We start from the raw sequence: 24252 nt of genomic DNA, 5'->3' as shown, positions 1-24252 counted from the left end.
CACTGTAGTAATGTCCCTACAATCATTCAGACAGGCCCGTGTCCTTCAAAAGGCGAAGTAAGACTTTTGTAGCCTTTTCGGCCTGCGACGGACCAACGCCTATGACACAAAATTGTCCTGTGCTGTAAAGGGGTGGTCGTCGAGTCGGCGAAGTGTAGTGGAGGGCTGTTGTCTCGGCGTTACGTATCGCTCACAATGGCACAGAATGTGTTCAATCGTCTCGTCGGTGGCGCACACATCACAAGCAGGGCTGTTGGCCATTCCAATGCTGTATACGAGTAAGCACCGGTGAAGGCAACACCTAGCCACAGGCGACAAAGTAAGGTGGATAAACTGAATTGCGTTGCTGGTTTATTTGTATCTCAATAAAGAAGAGATATGTAGTTCTAAAAGAAGCAAACTGGGCCGTTAGGAACGTTTCTAGGAATTTGTGAAACCTTTCGTATCAGCACACGATGATTTTTAAGCCAGTGGGTCATGAATTGATTGATTGATTGTAGGTTTTAACGTGCCGCCGCAACGCAGGCGATGAGAAGCGCCGTAGCGGAGGGCTCCGGATTATTTTTGACCACCTGGGGATCTTTAACGTGCGCCGAAATCTCGTACACATGGGCGTTTTTGCTTTTCGCCTCCATTAGAAAAGCGGCCGCCGCGGCCGGGAATCGGACCCGCGACCTCGTGCTTAGCAGCACAACGCCTTAGCCACTGAGCCACCGCGGCGGGTGAGTCATGAATTAGTAAGCCCTATAGAAATACGGTCAGGTGAGCCCCCCTTAACATAGAAGCACGTGACAGACTCTACAGCCAACCAACAGAATTTTCCAGTCAAATGGCAAACAGCGGACACTTTGGATATCGAGATTAGCACTCCTGGCCTAAATCTCGTTTGTAAAGCATCTGCGGCTTGTTCAATTTGTCTGGTGAGCGCTAGTACTGGCTGAAGCTCTCGCAAATTGGTTGGCAAACCACTATGTGCTTACCGGCCACTGAAATTAACAAGCGCTAGCATTTCTCCCAAATAATTCCGGTGACTTCATAGAACTTTTGTTTATCGCAGAAATCTACGTTGATAAGACCTTGATTGTAAAGAGCAAACCGAAAACTAATTTTTCGTGCATTCAGACTTGGCCTGCTCTTCATTTGTCGCCACCGGGCCGAACTTCCGAGTTATCAAAGGCACGACAACCTCGCAGCATTTAAAAGCGCGGGAATAGCAAAAGCGTCGAAATTCACGCTGAACTGTCATTTTAGGGTGTAGAACGCGATCTCCACACACGACCGCATATGCATGCTTAATTCGTGTTTAGCCCATCGGCGACAGTGTTGAACAGGCTGCGGAACTCCGTGCCCTATTTGCCCAGAAAATGATTGATTCGATTGATTGATTGATTCTGGGGTTTCACGTGTCGAAGCAGAACTTGGGCTATGAGGTGCGCAGTAGTGGAGGAACTCTGGATTAATTACGACCACCTGGGGATCGTTAACGTGCGCCGAAACGTGGACACACGAACGTTTTCGCTTTTCGAATCCACCCGAAGACCAGCTGTGATCGAACCCGCGTCCTTGGGCTCAGCGGCACAACGCCTTAGCCATGGAGCCACCGCGGCGGGTCACCGGGAAATTTTAACGGATATATACTTCTGCGCATTACCATCGAACAAGAGCTTCGCATTCCGCGCACCACTGCGTTTGAGCATAATGGGTATAGCGGAGCTATACTTGATGTGCTGCCGGTTCCTAATTAATAGATAGTTTTTGCATAACTGCAAGTGTATACCGGCGGGTATCGGAATGCTATATACTGCGCATGCGCGAATGGGCACGGCGAGGCGGACCACCCCTCACCGGAACGAATTTGCGAGCGCGGCGTGGCGGGCGCCGGAGCGACTGCGCGACCGTCCGCTAACGCTACGGCGGCGGGTAGCGGAGCCCGACTGGGCATTCTCTCCACTGAGGGGCAAACTCCATGCCCTCCCCGCGCGCACATGCGCGGTCGGGCCCCGGTAACCCGCCACCGTAGCGTGAGCTTCCGCTAGCCGCTATGCTAAAACTCTCTATTAGGAGCTAGCGTAGCGTACGCCAGCTCCTATGCTAAAGCCCCCTAATATTTCTCGCGCCCCCCGTCCGTAACCCAAGAGGCGAAAATGCTCTATCGCGCAAACTCACTTGACGCAGAGATCGGTCAACTCATCTCTTTCTTGCCCTGCAGGTGATCTTCATCTTCTCGATGGTAGACCAGGGCGAACCGGTGAAGTACGGCAATTACGAGTATCCGCCCTGGGCTATCGGCATTGGCTGGACCATCACGCTGTTCGTCATGCTTCAGATTCCCTTCTGGGCCATTGTCGCTATTTACAGGGCGTCGGGAGAGACACTCTGGGAGGTAAGAAACCAATGTTCTTAGCGCTAAATTTCAGACGGGCACTGACAGCTTACATTACTCGCGTAACAACTACATAGGAGATAAGTTGGTAGCAGGAGCCCGTTCCGCATTTCAGTACTGTGTCTTCGGCATCCGCTAAAGATACCGTAAGCTGTAGCAAGCACAGCAAGTTTTCTAAAGACGCTTGAGTGTTTATATTACAAAAGATACAGACCCACACGTGACCCCAAGCGAAATGAGACCTTTCGAGTATCTTTCTAGATTTCAGTAACGCTTAATAAGTGCAGAACACTTTAGGGCTCGCCTTGTCGTCGTAGCTTGCTCGCTTGACCCAAGTAGAGCCACACGGCGTTCCGTCGTCGTGGCGTAACCCAGAGGCTTCGAGAGCCAAGCGGTTTATATATTAATAAGCGTTCGAAACTCGTTAACCACTGGCGCTTCTCATACATCTCCCCGTTGTTTAGCGCAGAGAAAAGTGCAGGTACATTTGAGGCAAAATATAAGTAATTATCGTCAGCGTCCGCGCTCATTTAGTTAGGAACACAACACTGTCACGGCACTCACAGCCTACTTCAACAAATGCTGGACAGACGGGGTGGTCCCGGATGACTGGAAAAGTGCGATCACCGTATTCATCCCAAAACCAGGAAAGCCCCTGAAAATCGAGAACCTTCGTCCCATCTCGCTAACATCATGCTTAGGGAAGTTGTTCGAGCACATGGTTCTCCACCGTCTTACTGCATATGTGGAAACACACCAATTGCTCCCCGAAACCATGTACGGCTTCCGCCAGGGACGCTCCACGCAGGACGTATTGATACAGCTACACCATGACATCATACTGGGCACCGGAACCTCGCCACGGGACACGCGGGCCGTCCTTAGTTTGGATCTCAAGAGTGCCTTTGATAATGTAGCCCATGACGCCATCCTACGCGGCCTCACGGACATGAACGTCGGCCCAAGAGCCTACTACTACGTACAGGATTTTCTATCTCACCGTACGGCACGCCTTGCAATCGGGGACCTCAAAACCGATTCCATCCTGCTGGGCGATGTGGGGACTCCCCAAGGATCAGTGCTCTCGCCCTTCCTATTTAACGTTGCGATGCGGGATCTCCCGCCAGCCCTAGCCCAGATACCTAATCTCCAACACAGCTTATACGCGGACGATATTACTCTATGGATAGCCGGGGGCAGAGACGGCGACATCCAGGACGCCCTTCAAGCCGGCATCGGGACAGTGGAATGCTACGCCAACAGCAAGGGGCTACAGTGCTCTCCACAAAAATCTGAATTGTTAGTTATCTACCCAGGCCGTCACACCCCTCCACCCCACCAGAGCGTTCAGTTATACTCTAGCAGGGGAACGCCCATACCTCAGGTTCCCGTTATTCGGATATTGGGGATGCACATTCAAGCAAACGGTCTCAACTCAGAAACCATCCGCCGCCTCGATGTTCATGCCACCCAGGTCGGGCGCATGCTCACTCGGGTAGCTAATCGGCGGCAGGGAATTTCCGAACACACTCTATTTCGCCTCGTGCAAGCCTTCATACTCTCCAAGATAACTTATGCCACCCCCTATCTCCTGCTGACTCGACTTGAAACAGAAAAGCTCAATATAATTCTACGCCGTACCTACAAGCAGGTGCTAGGAATTCCCGGAACGGCCCCTACCCACCGCCTTCTGGAGCTTGGCATCCATAACACAGCTGATGAGCTCATTGAGGCTCAGCGCACTTCTCACATGCACCGCCTCGCACTCACGCCTACGGGCAGAAACATCCTACAACGGCTAGGCCGCACGGTCCCATTTGAACACCCTTCTGCGCAACCCGTGCCTGCCTTTTTACAAGCGGTGATAGAAGCGCCCCCTCTTCCCAAGAACATGCAAGCGGGCTCGCAGGATGGTCGGCGCCGGGCACGAACGAGGTACCTCACCCGCCTCCTCAAGACCCATTCACATGTGTGGTATACGGACGCCTCCCCATATAAAGGACGCCCCGCCCTTTGCGCTGCCACATCTAACTTTCCCAATAACCAGGAAGTCGCATGCACCTTGCCCCATGGCGACATCAAAGACGCAGAAGAGGCAGCCATCGCCCTTGCGGTTGTACAAATCGCTCGCAGTGGCTCTCCTGGAATCATCGTAACTGACTGTCAGACCGCCCTGCGAAACATTACGAACGGCAAGTGCAGTCCCCCAGCTGCTCGCATACTACGCACCATCCCCGAGACCCCGCACTTACCTCCCATACGTCTCCTTTGGACCCCCGCCCACTCGGGCCTGGAGGGGAATGAGGTGGCTCATGAGCTGGCCTGCGAGCTCACCAACCAGGCGTCAGATCATCCGGCCACTACTCTGCTCTCAGCACCCCTCCTTAGCTTTCAAGATGTCCTAGCTTACTACAAGGACGCTAGACGCATTTACCCACACCCGCACGCCTCACTCACTCGATACGAAGCGACCACACTACGTCAAATCCAGACGAACACCCTTCCTTCCCCAGCACTGTACAGCAGAATACACCCTAGCTTATACAGCCCGTTCTGTCCATCCTGCGGTGTCTGGGCCAACATGCAACACATGTTATGGCAGTGCCCCACTATGCAGACCGACAATTTTATTCACAACGAATCAGACTGGGAGGCCGCGCTGCTCAGCCCCAATAAGGACATCCAGAAGGCGCTTGTGGCTCTAGCGATCCGTGCGGGACCTCCAGTGCTTCAGCGAGATCCGCCACAGCAACCACCTCCATGAACGGCCCGGCCACAGGGGGTCACCGTCGGGTCCAAGCTGGGCTCAACCGCTGACCCTCTGAACACTATCGGGCCACTAAATAAAGTTTTCTCTCTCTCTCTCTCTCTCGCTGGGTTGGTTTTTACGGTAGTAAGCGAAAAAGGTGCCAGTGCAACGCCGACACGTGCGGGAGGAAAAGCAAGCACAAAAAGAACAGAACTCCCGCTGGCGCAGGGTCAGGCAGGTGGCGCGCGAGCACTGCGAAGGCGGCAAATTTGAAATGCGTTGGGTGGTAGCAGTGAGCGGATAACGGCGCTGCAGCCCATTATGGCGAATCACTACTCTGCACTTCCGAAAGCTTTCACACTGAGTTAAACGGCTTTACGTTCTTTTTCCTCTTTAATTTCCTCGTTGCAGAAAGTACGGCAGGCGTCGAGACCTTCCAAGCGCTGGGGTCCGTCTGACCCTGCGCTCAAGGAGCAGTGGAAGGCGTCCACAGGCCAGACGCAACCAGACGTCAAGGTGGAGCTCAAGAAGTTCTCCCAGGGCGACATCTCCACCGACGTCACCGGGGTGGAGAACAAGGCGTACGTCATCACCGAGCAGGACAGCCACTGACAGTCGATCCACACGGACTGTCAATCTACAGTGACTTTTTAAGGGCCGAACGCGTGACGTTCGCGTTCGGTTGACTCAGAGGGCACTCGTCACTCCCCAAGACACGTCAGGAGTGACCATATCGTCGTCGTCGCCATCATCGCCGCAGCTGCCATACGTCTTCATTTGTTCAACATGGAGAAGCGCGTTTCGTGGTTTGTGCAACGGTGTATAATCACCACACTGTTCCTCGTCCCGTTCTGTACATACATACAAAGTTACCGGTTGATAGACTCTGGGCTGACGAAGGAAGCCGGTGAAAAGAGGGTTGTCAGTGCCTGGAAAGGTTCGAAACTGTTGAAGGATGAGTGATGTGTCCTTCGTGCAGGCCGTCCTTAAGTCCTTTTCGGCGCTGGGTATCCTACACTGTGATGAGCAAGCAAGTAGCCTTATCGTTGGAGTCCTTGTACGTGATCGTTGGTGGCCGTTACTCCAGAGCACACCGTCGCGATGCGATAATGATTTCAGAGTAACTAAATTTCGGGCAGGAATTCAAACTTTCAAGTAGTCGGAGATGTGGTGTTGTGAATATAATTCGACATGGTATGCCAGTTCTACAATTTTTGTGTTACGCCTATCCCTATGTCATGGTGAATCTGGTAGGGGTGTAATCGGCAGCGCCGAAAGTGCACAGCAGATTGCGTCCTTGGAAATTCATGTTCCGTTAATGCTCGGTGTTACTCCACACAACGGTCACGTTGCTTGCTATTTCTTGTTTTATTAATCAAACTGACACTTGTCAAGCACGCCCATGTACTATTCGACGTGCAACGTTCGTTGTGAAAATGTGGCGTTACAGATGTATACGTGTAAAACGTTGCTACGCAAGTTTAATGACGTTGTTTTCTACTTCTTATCCTACTGACACATACAGCCGAACATCAGTACACCGATTACGGACACGCTAAATTTCTCTCTACGTAGACGTAGGAATATTTGCACTGTAAAGTTGCCATGTACGGCATCGCGAAAATCGTGGTGATGCAAGACCTGACTGTTGCCGGCGCTTAAGAGTGTGTCGATGCTAAGAAGAACGGACAGCGGACGAGACAAATACTATGTGTGAGTAACGCCATTCAGTCATATAAAAAAGTCGCAATTTGGTTGCAGCGAATTTTACACTATACTAAAAACTTCGATGCGTTCAAAGATTCCGATTTTGATAAAACGACATTCGGGTGTAGACTTTCCGGGCAATTCGTAGCGGCGAGATACAGCGCATACAACCGCGAATTTAAAATACGCGCGAACCTGAACAAAGATGGTGCGACGTGCCCCCAGTGCTGCTTACAAAAAAAAAAAAAGGTCCCTTTGTCTAAAGTCTGGTTTTGTAAACTACTACTATACCAACGAAAATGTAATTTCTTTGAAACATTATTAGTTACTTGCGCAAGCGGACAGAGGGAAAGCAGTATACGATTATTACAATTGGCGTGTCTTAAGGAAGACCGAGATGTAACGACGTTCGACATCACGCATAGCTAACAGATTTTCGATGGTTTCAGTGGTCAGAAGTACGTGAAGGCAGTTACGTGAGCGCTGCTATCTGAAATCGGAAAATCCTGGCTCATATGGGTGTTAGTACGCGTCCATCATTCTTTTGTAAATATTGTTAAATTTCTTGCACGGGTAGGACTATCTGAGTTCTGGGATAAAGAGACGTTGAAGCATATTTGCTGATAATGAAACAACACGAGTTGGTGGGGTATCAAACGAGAAAAGTCATGGATATTGATTTTCACCCTGCTATTCTCCAAATTCAAGAAAAGGAGTAAAGAGGGTATCAGGATTACACCTTTTGAGTTTCGTGACGTCACATTTTTTTTACTCCCATCACTTTTCACACCGCTCACTTGCTATCCCTAACTCACTATAGGCTAATACTTCCCCCCTACGTGGCTCAGTACCTCAAAGAGATTTTGCACCCGCTTTGCATGTGTAAATATTGTACGTAATATATGCGGAAAAGTGTGCCTGGAATTTTGAATAGCGTCACTTTCTTACCAATATTTTTTTAACAAGACCTAGCTGTTAACGCTGCGTATTTTACGCATATTGATCTCTCTCTTTATATGTTCAGTGTTGCTGTGAGAATTAAAAAAAAAAACGTTTTGACCATAAATTATAGGTGGCATAGCCATAAGTGTGGTGTAGCATATCTTTTTGTGCTGTTCAACATAGATAATGGCTGTTAAAAGAATATCTACGACTTTTGTTACCAAGTGCAAGCTGCCGCTTGTCGGCTCATCGCCGCTAAAACATTGGTAGCTCAGAAATACTTGTGATGTATTTTGGAAGTCTTACTAGGCGAAAGATAGCGTTGTGCCCAGTCCGATCACGTTTAGGAGATCTTCCCAAGTTTCACAGGCAGACAAGCCATGATCAATGTAATTGAATGGAAAGCGGTCTTTGACTACAAATTACGAGAAAAAAAAAGCTTATAACGTTCCATTTCGATGTGTTTTATTATTACTCTGTGCGAAATCGACGATTCTGAAATGGCTCTGCAAGCTTCTTGAACAGTCAATTTTTTGAGCGAACCTGCCGCTGGGTCGAGCTTATTTTTATTGTAAGGGCTCATGCCCTGGAAAGAAAATTGTGATTGTAGACCTTATGTCATTGTTTTTGCAATAAAACACATTTTGTGTAAAATAAACTACGGCATTACGTTTTTCATCCTTCTCCATCTAGGACTGTATTTCGGCGCTTTGTGTCGCACCAAAAGGGAGCGAAAACTACTATTTGAGTCTCGGCTGCAGACCGGTCAAGCTATAACGAAGTGCAAAGAGTGCATCAATTTGCGCCTGCACGGCCCTTTCTGAGAATTATACGCCGCGGTGGCTCAGTGGCAAAGGCGCTGTGCTGCTGAGTTCGAGGATATGAGGGATCTATCCCGGCCGCGGTGGCATGCTTTTCCGATGGAGGTGGAGTGCGAAAACGCCCGCCTGTCGAGATTTCGGTTGAAGATCCCCACGTGGCCAAAATTAATCCGGAGCCCTCCACTGCGGCGCACCTCACAGCCCAGGGGCAGCTTGGTTGCGTTAAATTAACCATACTGCAAGCACGGCGGCGGTCTGGGCGCGCTCGCTCTCTCGCTCTGCGCTCGCTTGCCGATCGAGCGCAGAGCCACAGTGTAGCAACACTATATCTGGCACCTTCCGTATCTATATGGCTGCATAATTCGGAAATTTAAGTGCAGTTGGCAGCCGCTTAAAAAGTCGAAACAAAAGCAAAGCGTGCACTCAAAAACAATGAACTTAATTAATACGCAAGGATACATTTATAACAGATTATCGTGCTAAAGCAGCACATATCCCTGCTTATAAAGATTTATTTAATACACCGACGCGGGTACGTCTCTGCTGCGGCTATGTAACAGGATCAAACAGCCCTCCGCACAATGCAAACGAGCACCTTACCCCCCTCTTCCGGCTACACAAACTCCATCCAACCCCTCCATCAAGCCATCACAGCCGGCCTTGACGTAATATTCCAGTGGCTTCCAGGTCACTGCGGAGTCATCGGTAACGTGCTGGCGGATGAAGCTGCCCGTACAGGCCATGAGAGCGGCCGCACCATTCTGCTTCCGCTTTCAAGGAGCGATGCCGCCAGGACACAACGCTCCTTTGCACGCAGGATTACCATGCAGCAACGGAATTCCCCACCGGACTTCTCGAATCCCTGTCTGTATATTCAGGATCCTCTTCTTCAGCGCCGTATTCCGTATGGGCTGTCTCGACCCCAGTCAACTTTACTATAGACTGTGGTTGGGAGTGGCCTTCACGAAAGCCTACTCCTTCCTCATCGGGATGGCCAGCAGCGCCCACTGTGACGCCTGTGGGGCGGAAGAGACCATGTGCTGTGGCGCTGCCCCGAATACTCGTCGGAGAGGAGCGTGCTTGCCACCGCGCTCAGCCGATTGGACAATCGGCCATTTACAGTGGAAACCATTCTAAGTCATCGCTCTTTACCATCGACCTCGCAGAAGGCGACGAAAGCCCTTTTACGTTTCCTGAGTGAAACGAACTTGCGTGAAGGACATATAGTGCCCGAAACGGGACTAGAGTGCGCGCTTTCCCACTCCTATCTCTTCCTCTTCTCCCGTCCTTTTATTCCCTGAGCCCCATCCCCCCAGTTCCGGGTAGCAAACCGGGCTCTACACCTGGTTAACCTCCCGGCCTTTCCTTTCTTTCTTCTTCTTCTTCTTCCACCCAACCCCATACCCATAGCTGAGACCCAAGTGAAACCAACTAGCTACGATACGGCAGCAGGGTACGGCGAAATTCATTAGCCCCATTTAAAACAGAAGCAGGCACATCCTCCTCCGACTTTGACCAGCAGTGCGGAATAATCGCCAGAGAAGCCACCGGCGCCCTGGAGACTGGAGCCCTGGACTAGCGGCCATCACCGCGTTGTAACAGTGAACGAGTATAATAAAGTTAACTCCCCCTCTCTCGCTGTGCTGCGTGCCGACCTTTTTTGTGCAAGCGAGCTATAAACTGGAAAATACGGGAGGATTCACCGAGTAGTCCACGAAATCGGCCGAGGTAGGCTAACAATGATTTAGCACTAGAACAAACTGTCGACCGGAGCGAGCAAATGATTGATGGTGGGGCTGCAGGTTTAACGCGCCGACGCTCCACAGGCGATGAGGCGCGCCGTAGTGGAGGGCTCCGGATTGATTTTGACCGCCTGGGGAGCTTTAACATGCGCCGAAATCTTGAACACATGGGCGTCTTCGCTTTTCGCCTCTATCAGAACGGCGGTCGCCGCGGCCGGGAATCGAACCCGCCTCTTTGGGCTCAGCACCACAACTTTATATATCCATTGAGCCCCCGCGGCGGGTGGAGCGAACAGATCACGGAGTGCCGTTTTCTGTCGCCGATAACCATAACTGTTGCACTCTGTCCAAGCGCAAAGGAAAGAGTGAAAGCGTTTATCAACTCGCACAGTACTATAGAGATGCAATTTTCATGAAATTTTCAGGGGCGTGAAAACAGCTACAGGTTTTTTTCGCGTTGGTTTCTGATAAATATGAAAAATTGAAAAAAAAAAAAGACGATTCCGCGAAGACGTATCAAAAATTCCGCATACTTCTTAAAATGGGAGCCTTAGATGGTTCATCAAACGCGAAACCGTAGTTGCTGGCCACTACACGAATACAACCAAATTACGGACGCTGTAAAAAGAAAATAAGTAAATAAAATATACATAGATGCTTATTTGGGTCGGAATGAAATTTTTACTCGGGTCGCCAAGAGCCGCAGCCAAGTGTGGTGATTACACCACTAACCCTGTATTGTTGAGGGGGCGGATCAACAAATATCCGGATGCGCGCCGCATGGCAGGTGAACGTGAAGGCACCGCAAACACGATGCAGCAGTGAAGAAGTCTTCAATAATCGCTGGATTTCGCCTTCAAATAACCTAAATGACTTAAGTGTCCGATGAATTTTTCCGTCTACACTGAAAATAATATAACTGTTTCATGCTCCATCACAGAAGTCCCAGCAGAGCTTCCGCTCTCCAAATCTGCGCACGATTTCACGTCAAATCAGTGATTTTATAAAGCATTTCCATCACTGCAGATTGGACGCATCACAAAGAATTTCCCCGGACAAGTTCCGTTTGTTTTTATCAACATTACCCTGGTTGGAAAAAAAAAAAAAAATACGAATGAAACCTGATTTTTTTCTAATGCTTTTTTTTTTCCAACCGCTCACATCTCTACACAGTACAACAATAAAAACGGACACGCCTGACGATTTGTATTGGCCATACTGAAGCAGCAGCTATTGAAATATGACCATGTTTGATCAGAAGTACTGAGTGTGTATGTGTTAACGGTATGATAACTGAGGTTTTTCTAAGCTAAACGCTTGTGTTTGTCAGATGCTGCCTAGTGCAATTTTTAAGTGATTGCTTGATTAGACGAACTGTTTCTTCAAACGTATTATTTCAAAAAGCTATTTGGAGCTTTACGCGTTAGCGAAAGACAATAAAAAAAAAACCCAGCTACCATATGACAGAACAGAAGGTTTTTTTTGGCTGATTAGAGTATGTCCGTTCCTTCGTTTGCTTTCACTCAAAAAACAAGAGTATAAAAATAAATGATTATTTTTAGTTCCACCTTTATACGAAGGTTTCATGGTAGTTTAATTGCGTGCAATTAAACTACCATGAAATGGGCCTCTGTGATAGCGCAGTATTCGCACATAAAAACAAAGAAATGAAACAGAGACAACTAAATATACAGGTGTTCCATCAATAAATCTCCATCTTTACTTAATTCTTGTTTACAAGAAGCTGAATCCTTCTCAATAAAATTTTGCGTGAATGTCGCAGTTATCGTCTATTTTGCTATAGATAGCCCAGCCAGCGGCAGTTCCCCGATTTTTTAGCAGTTTACAATCAGTTTTCACCTATGAAAAAAAAAAAAGAAAAAAAGCTGGCCGATTATTTCATTTCCCAAGATAGCTGTAAACAACCCAAACAGTCTTAGCTTGCGCCACACGAAAAGGCCAAAACAGGTTAACATCAGAATGCAAAAAAAAAAAAAAAAAAAGGGGGGGCGGCATGGTCACCTGTATTATCGCAGAACAAATAGACGGCAGAATGCGACCACGCGCTATGAAGCGAGCCGTTTCTCCAAAACACTTTATTAAACATGACAATTTATTGATACAGCACCCTTCACTACACCAAAATGCGCGTGCCTACAGTTACGGGCATAAAACAACAAAAAAGTAAAGCACCTCTTGCCAACTGGCATCTATGCCGCGAATTCATTGGGCATCTACAAAGATTTTGAAATTACTCTCATGTAAAGTGTACTTTCTACACCTTTTTAGCTCGTAGCAAGATTCACACGGTTCGTTGGTCCAACGGGCAGACGATTTTCAACGCAACATGAGCGAAAATAACCGTTCCGAAACCGAAACCTGTTGTTATCATCGTCATCATCACGATTCACAAATTGTTGCAGACCACAACAATGGCGATGGTCTGCTACGGGATGGTGTTGCGGTATCAGCTGTCACGCGTGTTTGGCGTCTCGTTTATAACATGATATGATTGCGAAGTAGGTCAACGCACTCGACGCATCCAAGTTTACGTGCTTACCTGCACCACAGCGCCTGCTTTCGCCATGGGGAACCGCTGGACCTCCAGGTGAGCAAACTGTGTGTGTCTTTCTGAGTTGTGACATAGACGTCAAATCAAAAATATTTCATCGCTGCATTCAAAGGCATAAACGTAAAGTTGTAACTCTCGTTTAATGGGGTAAAAAGACCGTATTGCTACGCACCAGGCTTTGTTTTTGACAAATTCACGATAAACATCGTCGCTATTCTCTGTGCAGGGGTAAAAAGCCGGCTCTCCTGAAAGGCAAAGCGCTCAAGGAGTTCTGGTCGTCACGCTGGAACACTGGGAACACTCCCTGGCAGACTCAGGGCATTCATCGGTAAGTGGATGGGTTGTGAGAGCGAAGCTACCCTGGTGCGTGGTGCTACCGCTTGGTATTTACAAACCTTGATCGACGTAGCACGCTACCACGACGCGTTCGTGCTGGAACTAGGGAGGGATGTTTGAGCTGTGAGTGGACTAAGTTTGTGTGGAAAGGGTAGCTCTTCACCTTCTTAAAATTTGCATTACTTTATCTTTCCTGTGCACCGCAGCACGTGATGTCGGCACGTCGCTAAAAAACAAAAACACCACCACCACCACCAACAACAAAAAAAGCAGCTGGTGCTTTGTTGAAGGTGCTGCCAGTGAGCCAGCACCTGTTCATTAAAGGAAAAGTGTTTTAAGAAGCTCATTATTAGACAACGTGATCTCCTTTCAACCCTCTATTTCGAAAGTAATGGGGCAAAATTCAGAACATAAAGTTGGAAGCATTATCGAAGCACGTGTGAATCATTGTTATGTAGTCTGCATACCCGTCTCAGCTGTTGCTTGTTGAGAGCTGTGAACATAAGTTTTTGAATGTTGCACTCCTAGTACGCGGCAGAACTTCATGATTCCGTTCTTACTTAAGCCAAATTGCAGTGGGAGGACACTGCTGCTATTGTACAGCTGCTGTCAGAAGTAATTGGAGCACGGGAGCTGTGGCCGAACCGCATTGGAGTGCCATGAAGCTGCACCGGCAGTAAACTGAAGGAGCAGAACACGCATGCGTGCCTGCTGACGCCAATAGCCCCTCAATACTTCTCAACCCACTTATTTAACGCGGCTTCAAGCAAATTATTCGCAGCATACTGGTCTTGGCTATGGTGCTGATAGCAGACCCACCTAAAAATACTAGAAAAGAAAAATGGTCACTACAGATCCCTGCCATTGCGATGCTTCTCAAGCAGCTCGCGTGTGCTGAAAGTGTGTGAGCGATGCTGCCAGATACGGCCTCTGCTATCAGCACCATTGCTGAGACCAGTATGCTGTTAATAATGCTCGAAGCTGCGTTAAAAGAAGAAGGTTAAGGAGTATAGACGGGCTATTACCCTCGGCAGGAACGCATTCTCGTCCTTTCGTTTGCCGCCAGTGTAGCTACATGGCGTTACTATGCGGTTCAGCCACAGCTCCCAGGCTCCAATTACTTCTGACGGCACCCGTACATGAAGCTCATAGTGTTGCACAACATCTGGTGGACCTCAAATTACTTGTGTCCATCGTTGTGTAGTATGACATTCACATTCAAGCTAGTGTGGGGGGGGCAGAAACATGAGATGCAGAACATTCAACATAGTAGTAAGCCTGAAACTGCCCAAATATTGCGATGATGCATCGTAAATCGTTGCGGTGATGGATTCAAAACTTCACTAGCAACTTTGAAGGCACTTGCACAAGACAGAATAAAACCAGCCTGCGGTGGAGAAATTGCCAATTTGCCTATGAGTGCCAAAACAAAGTTGGTGAGATGGAGGCAAAACTCAACGGGGAATTTTCTCCTCATGCCGCTGCCGTCGGGGGCAATGTGAGGGAGATGTTGCTCAAAATTAAAGTTAAGACTTATTTTAGATGAATTGTGGCAGGTTACAGCTAGACTATCTTCAGTGGAAATTTTTCTCATTAAAAGCGGGATGGTCCCTTTAATTGCTGCAACACCTTTTTCAACCTTTATCCAAATCGTAAATGCTTGCAGAACTTCGTCAACGAACACATCTAGTACTTTGCTTAGGGCAGTGGTTCTCAAATAGAGGTCTGCGGACCCCAGGGGGTCCACGAGAGCATTTCAGGGCTCCATGAAGCTTCCCGGTAACTTTTCTGCCGCCATTTTTTTCTTGATTTTGCCAGCACTTTCTCGCAATGCAAAAAGGTGGCTTCGCTGCATTGCATGAATGTTTAGTTTCTTCGCGTAGCACACATTTTCACCTGATTTTTGCAGAACACGCCAGCTATGAGAAAAACAAACAGACCCACAAAAGGCAGCATATAGGTGTTTAGAAAGAAGCCTTAGAGATTCAAGTACAGATTGTTTGACATTATGACACCGATCAACGTATGCTCCATCGTGCGGTCCCCCATCACTTTTGCAAGCCCAAAATAGGTCGCCAGGGCAGTCATGGCCGAGAACCAATGGCTTAGGGGGTCACAAAGTACCTCAGCCAAAATTTACTGCTCTATGCCCATTAGCTAACTTAGAAACTTGCTCAAAGGATTTTTCTCTTTTCCCTGGTGTTGGCATTCTTTGACCACTAAAATGACGTCATTACAGTGGTGTAGCGACTATTGGCCGGCTTTGCTTCAGTTGCAGCAATGAACGCATTCGGTAGCCACTTGAAAAGGAAAGCCACAAAAGCAAGGCAGAAATGGGAGGCATATCTTTTGCGATAAGCAGATCATGCAGTCAAGGGCGTCCGCAGAACTTTTTGCAAGGGGGGGCATCCATTACCGGGGGTGGGGGAGTACGGTTGGATAGCACCAAGAAGGCGCTATTTATTTGTGGTTACAAAAATTACAAACAGCGAATTAGAACCAGACTTGGAGAATGTACATTGGATTTTATTACCGAACAAAGAAATAAAGTTAATCAAGAAAATGCGAAAAATTTCTGTCACTTTGTAAAGAAGAGTGGTCAGTCTCGCTGCGTGAGTGTTCTCGACTCACACCAACTGATCACCAGCACACAGCACAATACGTTCACATACATACAACTGCACTCCGTCAATCTTCCTTGAATAGCAGCTGCAGACGCCTCGGGTTTTTCTGGGCCAATTGCGAGATGACATGTGTGATGAAGTCTGTTGAAATGGCTCACACAATAAATATACTACTGGCATCCCTCACTTACAATGCAGTACAGGCGTACAAGCGTTTTTGAGGGGCTGATTTATAGGTTTTGTTTCGGGGCTTGGGTGGTGCCGACAGTTCGCAATTTTGAAGGAAAGGGTGCACAAGGTGATGGGACGGCACGGGAGGATGTTACACTCTCCCTACTAAGTGTAGCTGCGCAAATTTTTTGCTAGCTATAGCTGCAAATTTGTCCGAAAACTGAAGTTCTTGCAGTAAGAGTGTATAAATCTAGAGTTTATAAAAAAAAAAAAAGTGTCAAACCTTTCAGAATTGTTCGCTATCTTCCATAGCCAGCACAGGCAGTCTGTTTCACTGCCGTCACATGACCGCCAATGTTAGTCAGTGTCTAAAGTGCAATATTGACAACAGTCCTGAAGGGCGTTCCATACGGATATGCAGGACCTGAGTGTGCTAATCATTTGAGTAGCGTGGATTGTTGGGCTAGTTGGTTGACGTACATAATTAAAAAAACTTTGCGCTAAAGGACGGGACAAAGGAGAGAACGTCGGTGTGGTTCTCTCCTCTCTTCCGTCCTTCAGGGCAAAGTTTTTAAAATTATGGGCCAACCAAGCTGTGCAGCTGTTTTGTAGTACATAAAAATATCCGAATGTCCAGGGGGGTGCAGTTGCCCCCCCTTGCCCCCCTTGCCCCCCCTTCCGGACGCCCATGCATGCAGTCCCACTTTGTGGTGGCGGTAACTACAGCTGAACCTCGTTATAAGAGACACTGATGTAAGGGACAAATGGGTATAAGAGACACTATTCACCCACATGGTTGGCTGCCCTATCTTTCCCATTAAATCGACCTCTTTTATAACAGACAGTGGATGTAGAAGATTGGTTATAAGGGACAAGTCATCCTTGAACTTTAATCAATGATCTCGCTTGTAACAGACATTTTAACTTCAGATGCAGTGCCACCAGTCCCTAATTGCAGTTGCTTCCATTGTGGAAACACAGGTGGACGTCAGACGCCTGCAAGCGCTATTTATTATAACTTCAGCAAACACAAAGTGGTTCAGTCAGCTATGAAATGACAATGAGAAGCCCTGCCAATGGAAATGCAACTTAAAGAAGTGGTTGAAGCCCACTGCCATCCATTGGATGGAGCACGATTGCACATGTGGGCTCTCCCACTCGCGTAGCTCCCAATCAAGAAGCACTGCAGACGTTTAGTCCTGCAAGCGTAATGAATAGCCTGAGCACACAGCGGAAGAAGCTGTGCGCTCTGGCTATTCATCAGGCTTGTGAACTCAACGTCTACGATTCATCTTCCACAAACAGAGAAAGGAAAAAAAGCTTGTAGAATCGGTTGTAAAAAACAGTGCAAATAGTCGTGAAGCACACAAAGATTCAGAAAATTTCACAAATTCTGGGGGCCAAACATAAATTAGAATGAATGTTCTGAAACATGCTGTAGCGTTCTTTTGAGCTTATTTTAGTTATACGGTGCCCACATTGAACTAGGGTCTGATTAGTAAGTGAAAACATGGTACCCTGCTTATAAGAGACATCTCGTATAAGAGACAGAAACTGCTCCCCGGTACGTGTCTCTTATAAAGGGGTTCAACTGTATATCTTTCACAGTGCTTCAAGATGAGGAAGAAAGAGTGAAAGCGTTTATCAGAAGTGTTGTAGGGTTTTTTTAAGTATGCGTTGGCTGCCTTAGATAACCAGGCAGAGCAACAACAGCACTGACAAAAAAAAATGCCCAGAGTGAAACAAAAGTACGCATTGCTCATGCACGAATTATTTTTCTCCATGAGTGAGAAATCGGTACGCTTTGTGTACCCCCTTTTCTAAAAATTGGATGGTAGGGGCACACCACAAACATACACTCTGTGTTGGTACCGCATTTTCCTTAGTACAACTTTTGCCTCAAAGCCCATCAGGAAGACTAAAACTTACAAAGGTTTTATTGTGCTTAGAGCCGAGACAAATTTCTTAACTTGCATGCAGGTTGGACTTAGGTCCATCTCTTCTTATCCTTGTGTAATCTTATTGTCTTTAACTGTTGTCATGTGCTTGATTTTGAAGGCTCCTAGATCAGCACCAGGAGCTCATCTTGGCTGGGAAGCAGAATGCCCATGTGTTCATTCCGCTGTGCGGGAAAGCCCAGGAATTGTTGTGGTGAGTACTCCCTGCTACTGCGACAGTCTTTTGGTTTGGCCATTTTGTCTTTATTCTTGTTACTTCTTCCAATAAATTTGCACTGCACCTTTATCGCAGCAGTATCAGTTTAGGCAACACAGCGTTTCTGTGTCAGTGGATTGACAACGCAATCATTGCTTGGTTGTTACGCAAGGTAACCTGGGTTATCAAATTTGAGATCTTTTTCGCGCAAGAAATGAACTCAGCTTGTCCAAGGAACATTTGGCCTATTGAGACTATCCTGAAGATATTTGGAGCTTGTTTGTGGCTCAATGTTTTGGGGAAGCTACACGAAATGGTGCAAGGAACATGTAACCAGTTTTCCCCGATAGGTGCTTATGGTATTTGGCAAGAATTTCAGTTTGAGCCTAAGGCAGTCTTTTGTTCTTTTAGACATAGGATGACCACTGAGATCATCTAGCCAAGGCATTTCTTTGTTATTGTCATAGTTGAGGCATAACTTGCAGATCGTAACTAATCTATCTTTGTCTTCCTCAACTTTGTAACAATATTTAAAACTCGTGTATGAAACCCCCATAGTAATAAAACTTCCCTTTCGGCGAGGAGTCAGAGCCAGGTATTAATGCTTCCCACTTTGGAAGCAGGGAAATGTGTTTCGTTTCATGGGTTTCGTTTTTGTATATCTGCTCTAGTATTTGCTGCATAGCCAGGCTAGAAGCACTAAAAGGCCAACGAATAGAGGAAACCTACATAAGACTTCTAGAAGACATATATAAGGATGCACGGGCAAGATCGTCCACAAACAAAGGGATAAATTTCTGATCCGAAAGGGAGTAAGACAGGGAGATACCATCCCGCCAAAACTGTTCACAGCATGTCTGGAGGGGGAATTCAGAAATCTTGACTGCGAAAATATAGGATTAAGGATTAACGGGGAATACTTGTGCCATTTCAGGTTGTGAGCGACATAGTGTTGCTGAGTGAGACTGCAGAACATCTGCAAACAATGCTTCGGGAACTACAATCAGAAAGCACGGCCATTAGGCTAAAAATAAATATGAATAAATTTAAGTATTGAGTAATAAACATGAAATAATGCCCCCCTCAGCTTAGGAAACAAAAGGCTAGAAGAAGTAACAGAATATAACTACCTCGGACAGATGGTTAGTGCTGGCCCCAACCACGAGAGAGAAATCTGGCGCAGATTAGGTAAGGGATGGGGAGCACACAACAAGCACTTCCAAATAATGAAAAGTAAGCTATTTCTGTCACTCAAAAAAAAAAAAAGTCTACAACCACTGCATACTGCCAGTTATGCCAAATGGAGCTGAAACTTGGCGCCTTACTGAACAACTAGAAAACAAACTTAGGTCGGCTGAATAGGCCATGGAACGGATAATGTTAGGAGTAACACTCAGGAACAGGAAACGAGCTACCTGGATCAGAGAACAAACTAGAGTGGACGATATCATAGTTCAAATGAAGAAAAAAGAAATGGTCTCGGGATGGACTTGTAGTGAGACAAACCGACAATTGGTGGATAATTAGGGTAACAGAGTGGATACCAAGAGGTGGGTCTAGAAGAAACCTTAACCCGATGGAGGGATGAAATACGGGAGTTCGGGGGTAAGCTGTGGACTCGAGCAGCACAGGACAGGAGCAGTTGGAGGTCAGTGGCAGAGGCCTTCGTCCTACAGTGGACATGAGTAGGCTGACGACGACGACGACGATGATGATGATGGCGCTGCTGGTAAAAAGGTCATCACATTCATTGTTGAGGTAGGCTTAAACCTGTCTATGCGGGAAAACCTGGCTGCTCTGAACAGTTTGAAATCGCTGCCGCGAAAGCTAAAAGTGCGGCCAACCTTCGCTGAAAGTGCATCCAATCGAGCGTCAAACCTTCCAGGACTCAAATCGCAAACAAAGAATGATTCCAGGTGACGATTTTTCCCTAAGTGAACGCATCTACAAACAATCTACCGTAAATGTATACCAATATGTGGTTTATGAGATAAAAGGTACACTATTGTACTACTTCTTCATGATCGATGCGTGCTTTGTCTTATCTAGAAGCGTTCCTGTTTTGCTATTTTCAATTAACCGTTTTGACACATTGAACCCCGGTTTCATGCACGCGCTGCGTGTCCAGAGATCTTATCAGAGCTTTTCGGTCGGCCAACCGGTCTATGGGGAAGTGCACTAGTTTTCTGACAGGACGCCATCGGTCTCACTAAGAAAGCTTTCGCTTTAATACCACCCATCAGCATTCAGTAAGCGAAGGTGGGGGTTGTTTAGCCCGGTACTTGTAAATAACAAAGAATGTGGTGACTTCAGCTGTGTCCGATCACTGGCCACCACATTACCGCAGGTTCTACAACCTGGGCCACAGTGTTGTCGGAGTGGAGTACGTGGAGAAGTCGGCCAGCGAGTTCCTGAAGGAGAGCGGCCTGCCCTTTGAAGAGACCACTTGCCCGCAGCTGCAGTGCAAAGTCTTCCAAGTGAGTGGTTGATTGATTGGGGATCGGTTTATGAGAGCGTTGAAAAAATACATGAGGGATAATGCAAGACATCATTATACCTGCCCCTCTGGCTAGTTGGGACTCATCAAGAGAAATGGTGGAGTATAAACTTATATACGAAATCCTAAGGGATGTAAAACAGGCAGTGTCGGTAATAAACTATAGACTAAGCATGGGAAACCATAATGAGGCACATAAGAATATATAAGGATATACTACATATACAATGCACATAGTGTAAAATAAAGTAAACAGCTTTCTCTTTTGACTCTACAAGAAAGAAGAAGCTGTAGTTACTGTAAAATTGCTTGAAATGGTCATGCTGCTGCTTGAGGTATCCTTTTGTTCTTTGTATTTTGGAGGAAATGTTACTAGTTGGTTTTGGAATTCTTTACTAGTGAGTTTCTTAAAGTGCCTTGAAAGCAACCAATTGCCTCTTCTAGTCACCTTTAGAACAAGCATAGTTTGTCTGTAAAACAAAGTAGAGCGTTGAGAAAAAACTTGTTCTTGGCCATTTCCCCCATTTTTCAAGCAGACAAGTTTATGAAAACAACACAAAAATAGAGCTACAGCTTATGAAATATTTAAAGTACCGGTAGAAGCGTAAATGAAAATGGAATATAAGATGGCTAAAGGAATCGTCTTCTGTTTTCTGTGTAGCCTTAAAAGGGTTACATAGGTTGCCTAGACATCATTGAAATGCAGTGGCAATATCTCTTTTGCTGGAGTTCAATCATGGAAGCTGTGTGAGTGTAATGTATAGATAAAACATTAAAAAAGGTATGTAATGTTGAAGTTTCGTTGCCTTGAATATTTTGTGTCTGGGATTTCCTCTGTAGGTGGTTGTTGTGCTATGTTTTCTTGAAGATTTCGTAGTGTATCACTCACAAATGTCCCAGAAACTCAGCTCATGCTCACTGACGAAAAGAATGCTCTAATTTTTTTTTGCTTTGATTCCCGTATGTTGCCACCAGTCATATAATTTCTAATTAGTCATTTCCACACCTTGGATATTGTGCACGCTTATGCAATAATTTAATTTTTTGTCTTCTCTGTGTAAAAGTGCATCTTTACTTCATAAAACGAACATCTCTAGATCTACAACTTAGTGTGTATTTGTTTCACCCTGTGGCAACATGAGTAAAGTTTGGCTGTACTAATCCGAAAAGAAAAAAAAAAGCAAGTACGGATTGTGGGGTATACAGTTAAACCTGCATATAACGAAGTTGAAAAAAATTCACAATTTTTCGTTACATGCAGGTCTCGAGTTCAGGCTTGCATGAATGACGCAGAAACGAAACAAAAATGCTACACATCAGTGGTGGTAAAATTTCTCAGTAAAAAAACCTTGATTTGCGCCTGCTGCTTTCCCACAAACTAAGTCACTACATGGCACACCAAAAAAGCAAGATCACTCACTCTCGTATTCACAAACGTAACTTAATGCCTTTTGACTCTTTTCGGTGCCTTAACCCTTTTCAAGGACCAAACTTGTGATGAAAGGGCTCCTTTCCGTGAACTTGATGCTCTTTGCCGGACTCAAAATTGTTGAGAGGGCCCTAGCTGGCATACTGTACTCGGCGGGGACGTTCTTCATTCTAGCTGGCAGACATGCCATTTATAATTGCGAGTTTGTCTTGTGAAAACAAAACTTTTCGTGTTCTGGCAGTAGAACTCATCACTGATGAGCCGACACCACTGATCGCAGTGGAGACATGTGACTACACGCCGACAGGCAGGCCTAGCACCTAACTGACACGGCAGTCACACTGGAAATGCACGGTAGTTTGCGATGCGCGTGAAGTTCGCTAAATTAGTGCATTTGTTCAGCCAATTTTTCAGAAAAAGAGAAAAAAAACAATGGCTCATTAGCAGAGCGAGTTCGTTACATGAAGTTTAACCGTTGCAACGCCTTTGTTACATAGTGGTCACAAACACATGAATTTCAATGGGACTGGCAATGGAGAATTGAATAACTTCATTAAATCCAGGAATTCGTTAGACAGAGGCTCATTACATCCAGGCTTAACTGTAGTAATTTGTTGTTTTTCATTTGTTCTTGCTGGAGAGCATTGGTAAAATAAGCCAGTGTTCGTGACACTTTGACCTGTCAGCCGTTGAATCTAGCTCTACTATTCACTGCAAGCACGGGGGAAAAAAAAAAAACTGTGTCTTGCGGGCTGCTATAGATAACAAAACAGGGAAATCAAACACAGATAACAGATACCCAAACTGCAGTTTTATTTCAACTTAAAGAAGCCTCCAATCACTAGGTGTTCGTCGGAAAAAATGGGCTAAAATGAAAGCTGTCAACGTGTGTCTTTGTGTGCCAGGCTTGGAAGATTGTTTACCCAAAAACCAGTTTTAGTAGTCAGTCAAAGTGTATGAAGTGCCGTGGATGTTACTCATTGGCGATGGTGTTTTTGTTACAGACGCTCGACCGCCGCCTACAAATATTCATCTGCAGCATATTTGACTTCAACAAGTAAGTGTGAGAAAGTTATGGTCGTAGCAGCAGTAGCAGTGCCATAACACCATCCAGGGATATAGTCCACGTGTAACCGGCAGCAAATCTAGTTAAATCAACAGTTTGTACTATCTTTTGCTGCACAAACAAAATCTTTCCAAGGCGAATTTGGAAAAGGAGAAAGTCATGCTAGATGCCTAGATCAGCTATCCTTTCAGGGTTTTGTGGTTGCAGTAATATACTCGGGAACAAGTTAAGAACGGCACCAACTCATGTACGGTATCACTCCGCCTAAGCGACGGACCCGGATGTCAACGGGCGCGCGCGTTTTGAAAGGAGACTGCCACGAATGCGTGATATCGTCTGCCTTTTCTCACGTAGTTTGTTTGCCGTCGGTGCAGTAGTTTATAAGCATTTTAGGTCCAAAAAGATACAAAAACGGCTCGTGCCATGTTCAAAATATCCCCAGTAACGCGCTACTTGTGCTGCGCGGAGGGACATCCGGCTGCGGTGATGAGGCACAGCAGCAACTTTGGTGCCGTTCTTAAGTTGTAACCGAGTATAGCAAGCCTTATTTCCCAAATCCGTGTAGCAAATAGGCCTATGTAGCATATTACCAGGCAAGGGGTTCGAGCTGCGTTATATACGTTTCAGCAGGGTGTTTTCATGCTGTGCTGATCACATACATGTTGAATAGAGATAAATGATATTTCGGGCAAGGAGGTGCAATCTTTCAAAACTTAGTTAAAGCTTGCTTGGAGTAGAGGTTCTTAGAAGACCAAGCTGAAATGTGCTAATAACATGAGTGAAGGCGGGACACTTGGTTGAATCGAGTTTCGTTAACAATTATTCTGGTGAGGACCTAAAAAAATGATGCAAGGTTTGTGGGAACGGTTCTTAGTAGTATGGCTAATGATGGGTGCTTTTAAAACAGGTATTCTGTAGTTAGATAAGTCAAGCAGAACTGCCCTTCAGCATCGAGTGATATACCGGAGAATGTACAGAAATTTCATTATCTCCAGAAGTAAGCAGTGCTGTTAAATCTAAGGAAAAAGGATTTCAGTGCATAATTTTAATGAATTAGGG

At 46.4% G+C, this 24252-nt stretch overlaps 2 protein-coding genes across 4 annotated transcripts in view; both read left to right on the top strand.

The window, feature by feature from the left end:
* The window catches only part of LOC144159352 (sodium- and chloride-dependent glycine transporter 2-like), a 104689-nt gene extending 96250 nt beyond the window's left edge, over positions 1 to 8439 (top strand). For both annotated transcript variants that reach the window (XM_077690773.1, XM_077690772.1), the window contains exons 12-13: positions 2210 to 2383; positions 5544 to 8439. In XM_077690773.1, the coding sequence (XP_077546899.1) occupies positions 2210 to 2383; positions 5544 to 5744 (375 nt within the window). In that variant the 3' untranslated portion in view covers positions 5745 to 8439. The remainder of the gene's footprint in view (positions 1 to 2209; positions 2384 to 5543) is intronic.
* A 4325-nt stretch (positions 8440 to 12764) lies between these two features.
* LOC144159351 (thiopurine S-methyltransferase-like) overlaps positions 12765 to 24252 on the top strand; it is a 32705-nt gene continuing 21217 nt past the window's right edge. For both annotated transcript variants that reach the window (XM_077690771.1, XM_077690770.1), the window contains exons 1-5: positions 12765 to 12952; positions 13143 to 13244; positions 18106 to 18198; positions 20549 to 20678; positions 23132 to 23184. In XM_077690771.1, the coding sequence (XP_077546897.1) occupies positions 12930 to 12952; positions 13143 to 13244; positions 18106 to 18198; positions 20549 to 20678; positions 23132 to 23184 (401 nt within the window). In that variant the 5' untranslated portion in view covers positions 12765 to 12929. The remainder of the gene's footprint in view (positions 12953 to 13142; positions 13245 to 18105; positions 18199 to 20548; positions 20679 to 23131; positions 23185 to 24252) is intronic.

This window comes from Haemaphysalis longicornis, unplaced genomic scaffold (assembly GCF_048455015.1).
Source record: "Haemaphysalis longicornis isolate Haplotype H1 unplaced genomic scaffold, Haemaphysalis longicornis Haplotype H1 scaffold_10, whole genome shotgun sequence".
Classification (NCBI taxonomy): Eukaryota; Metazoa; Arthropoda; class Arachnida; order Ixodida; family Ixodidae; genus Haemaphysalis; species Haemaphysalis longicornis.
The sequence above is the reverse complement of the archived record's forward strand: the minus strand, read 5'-3'. Positions and strand labels throughout refer to the sequence as shown.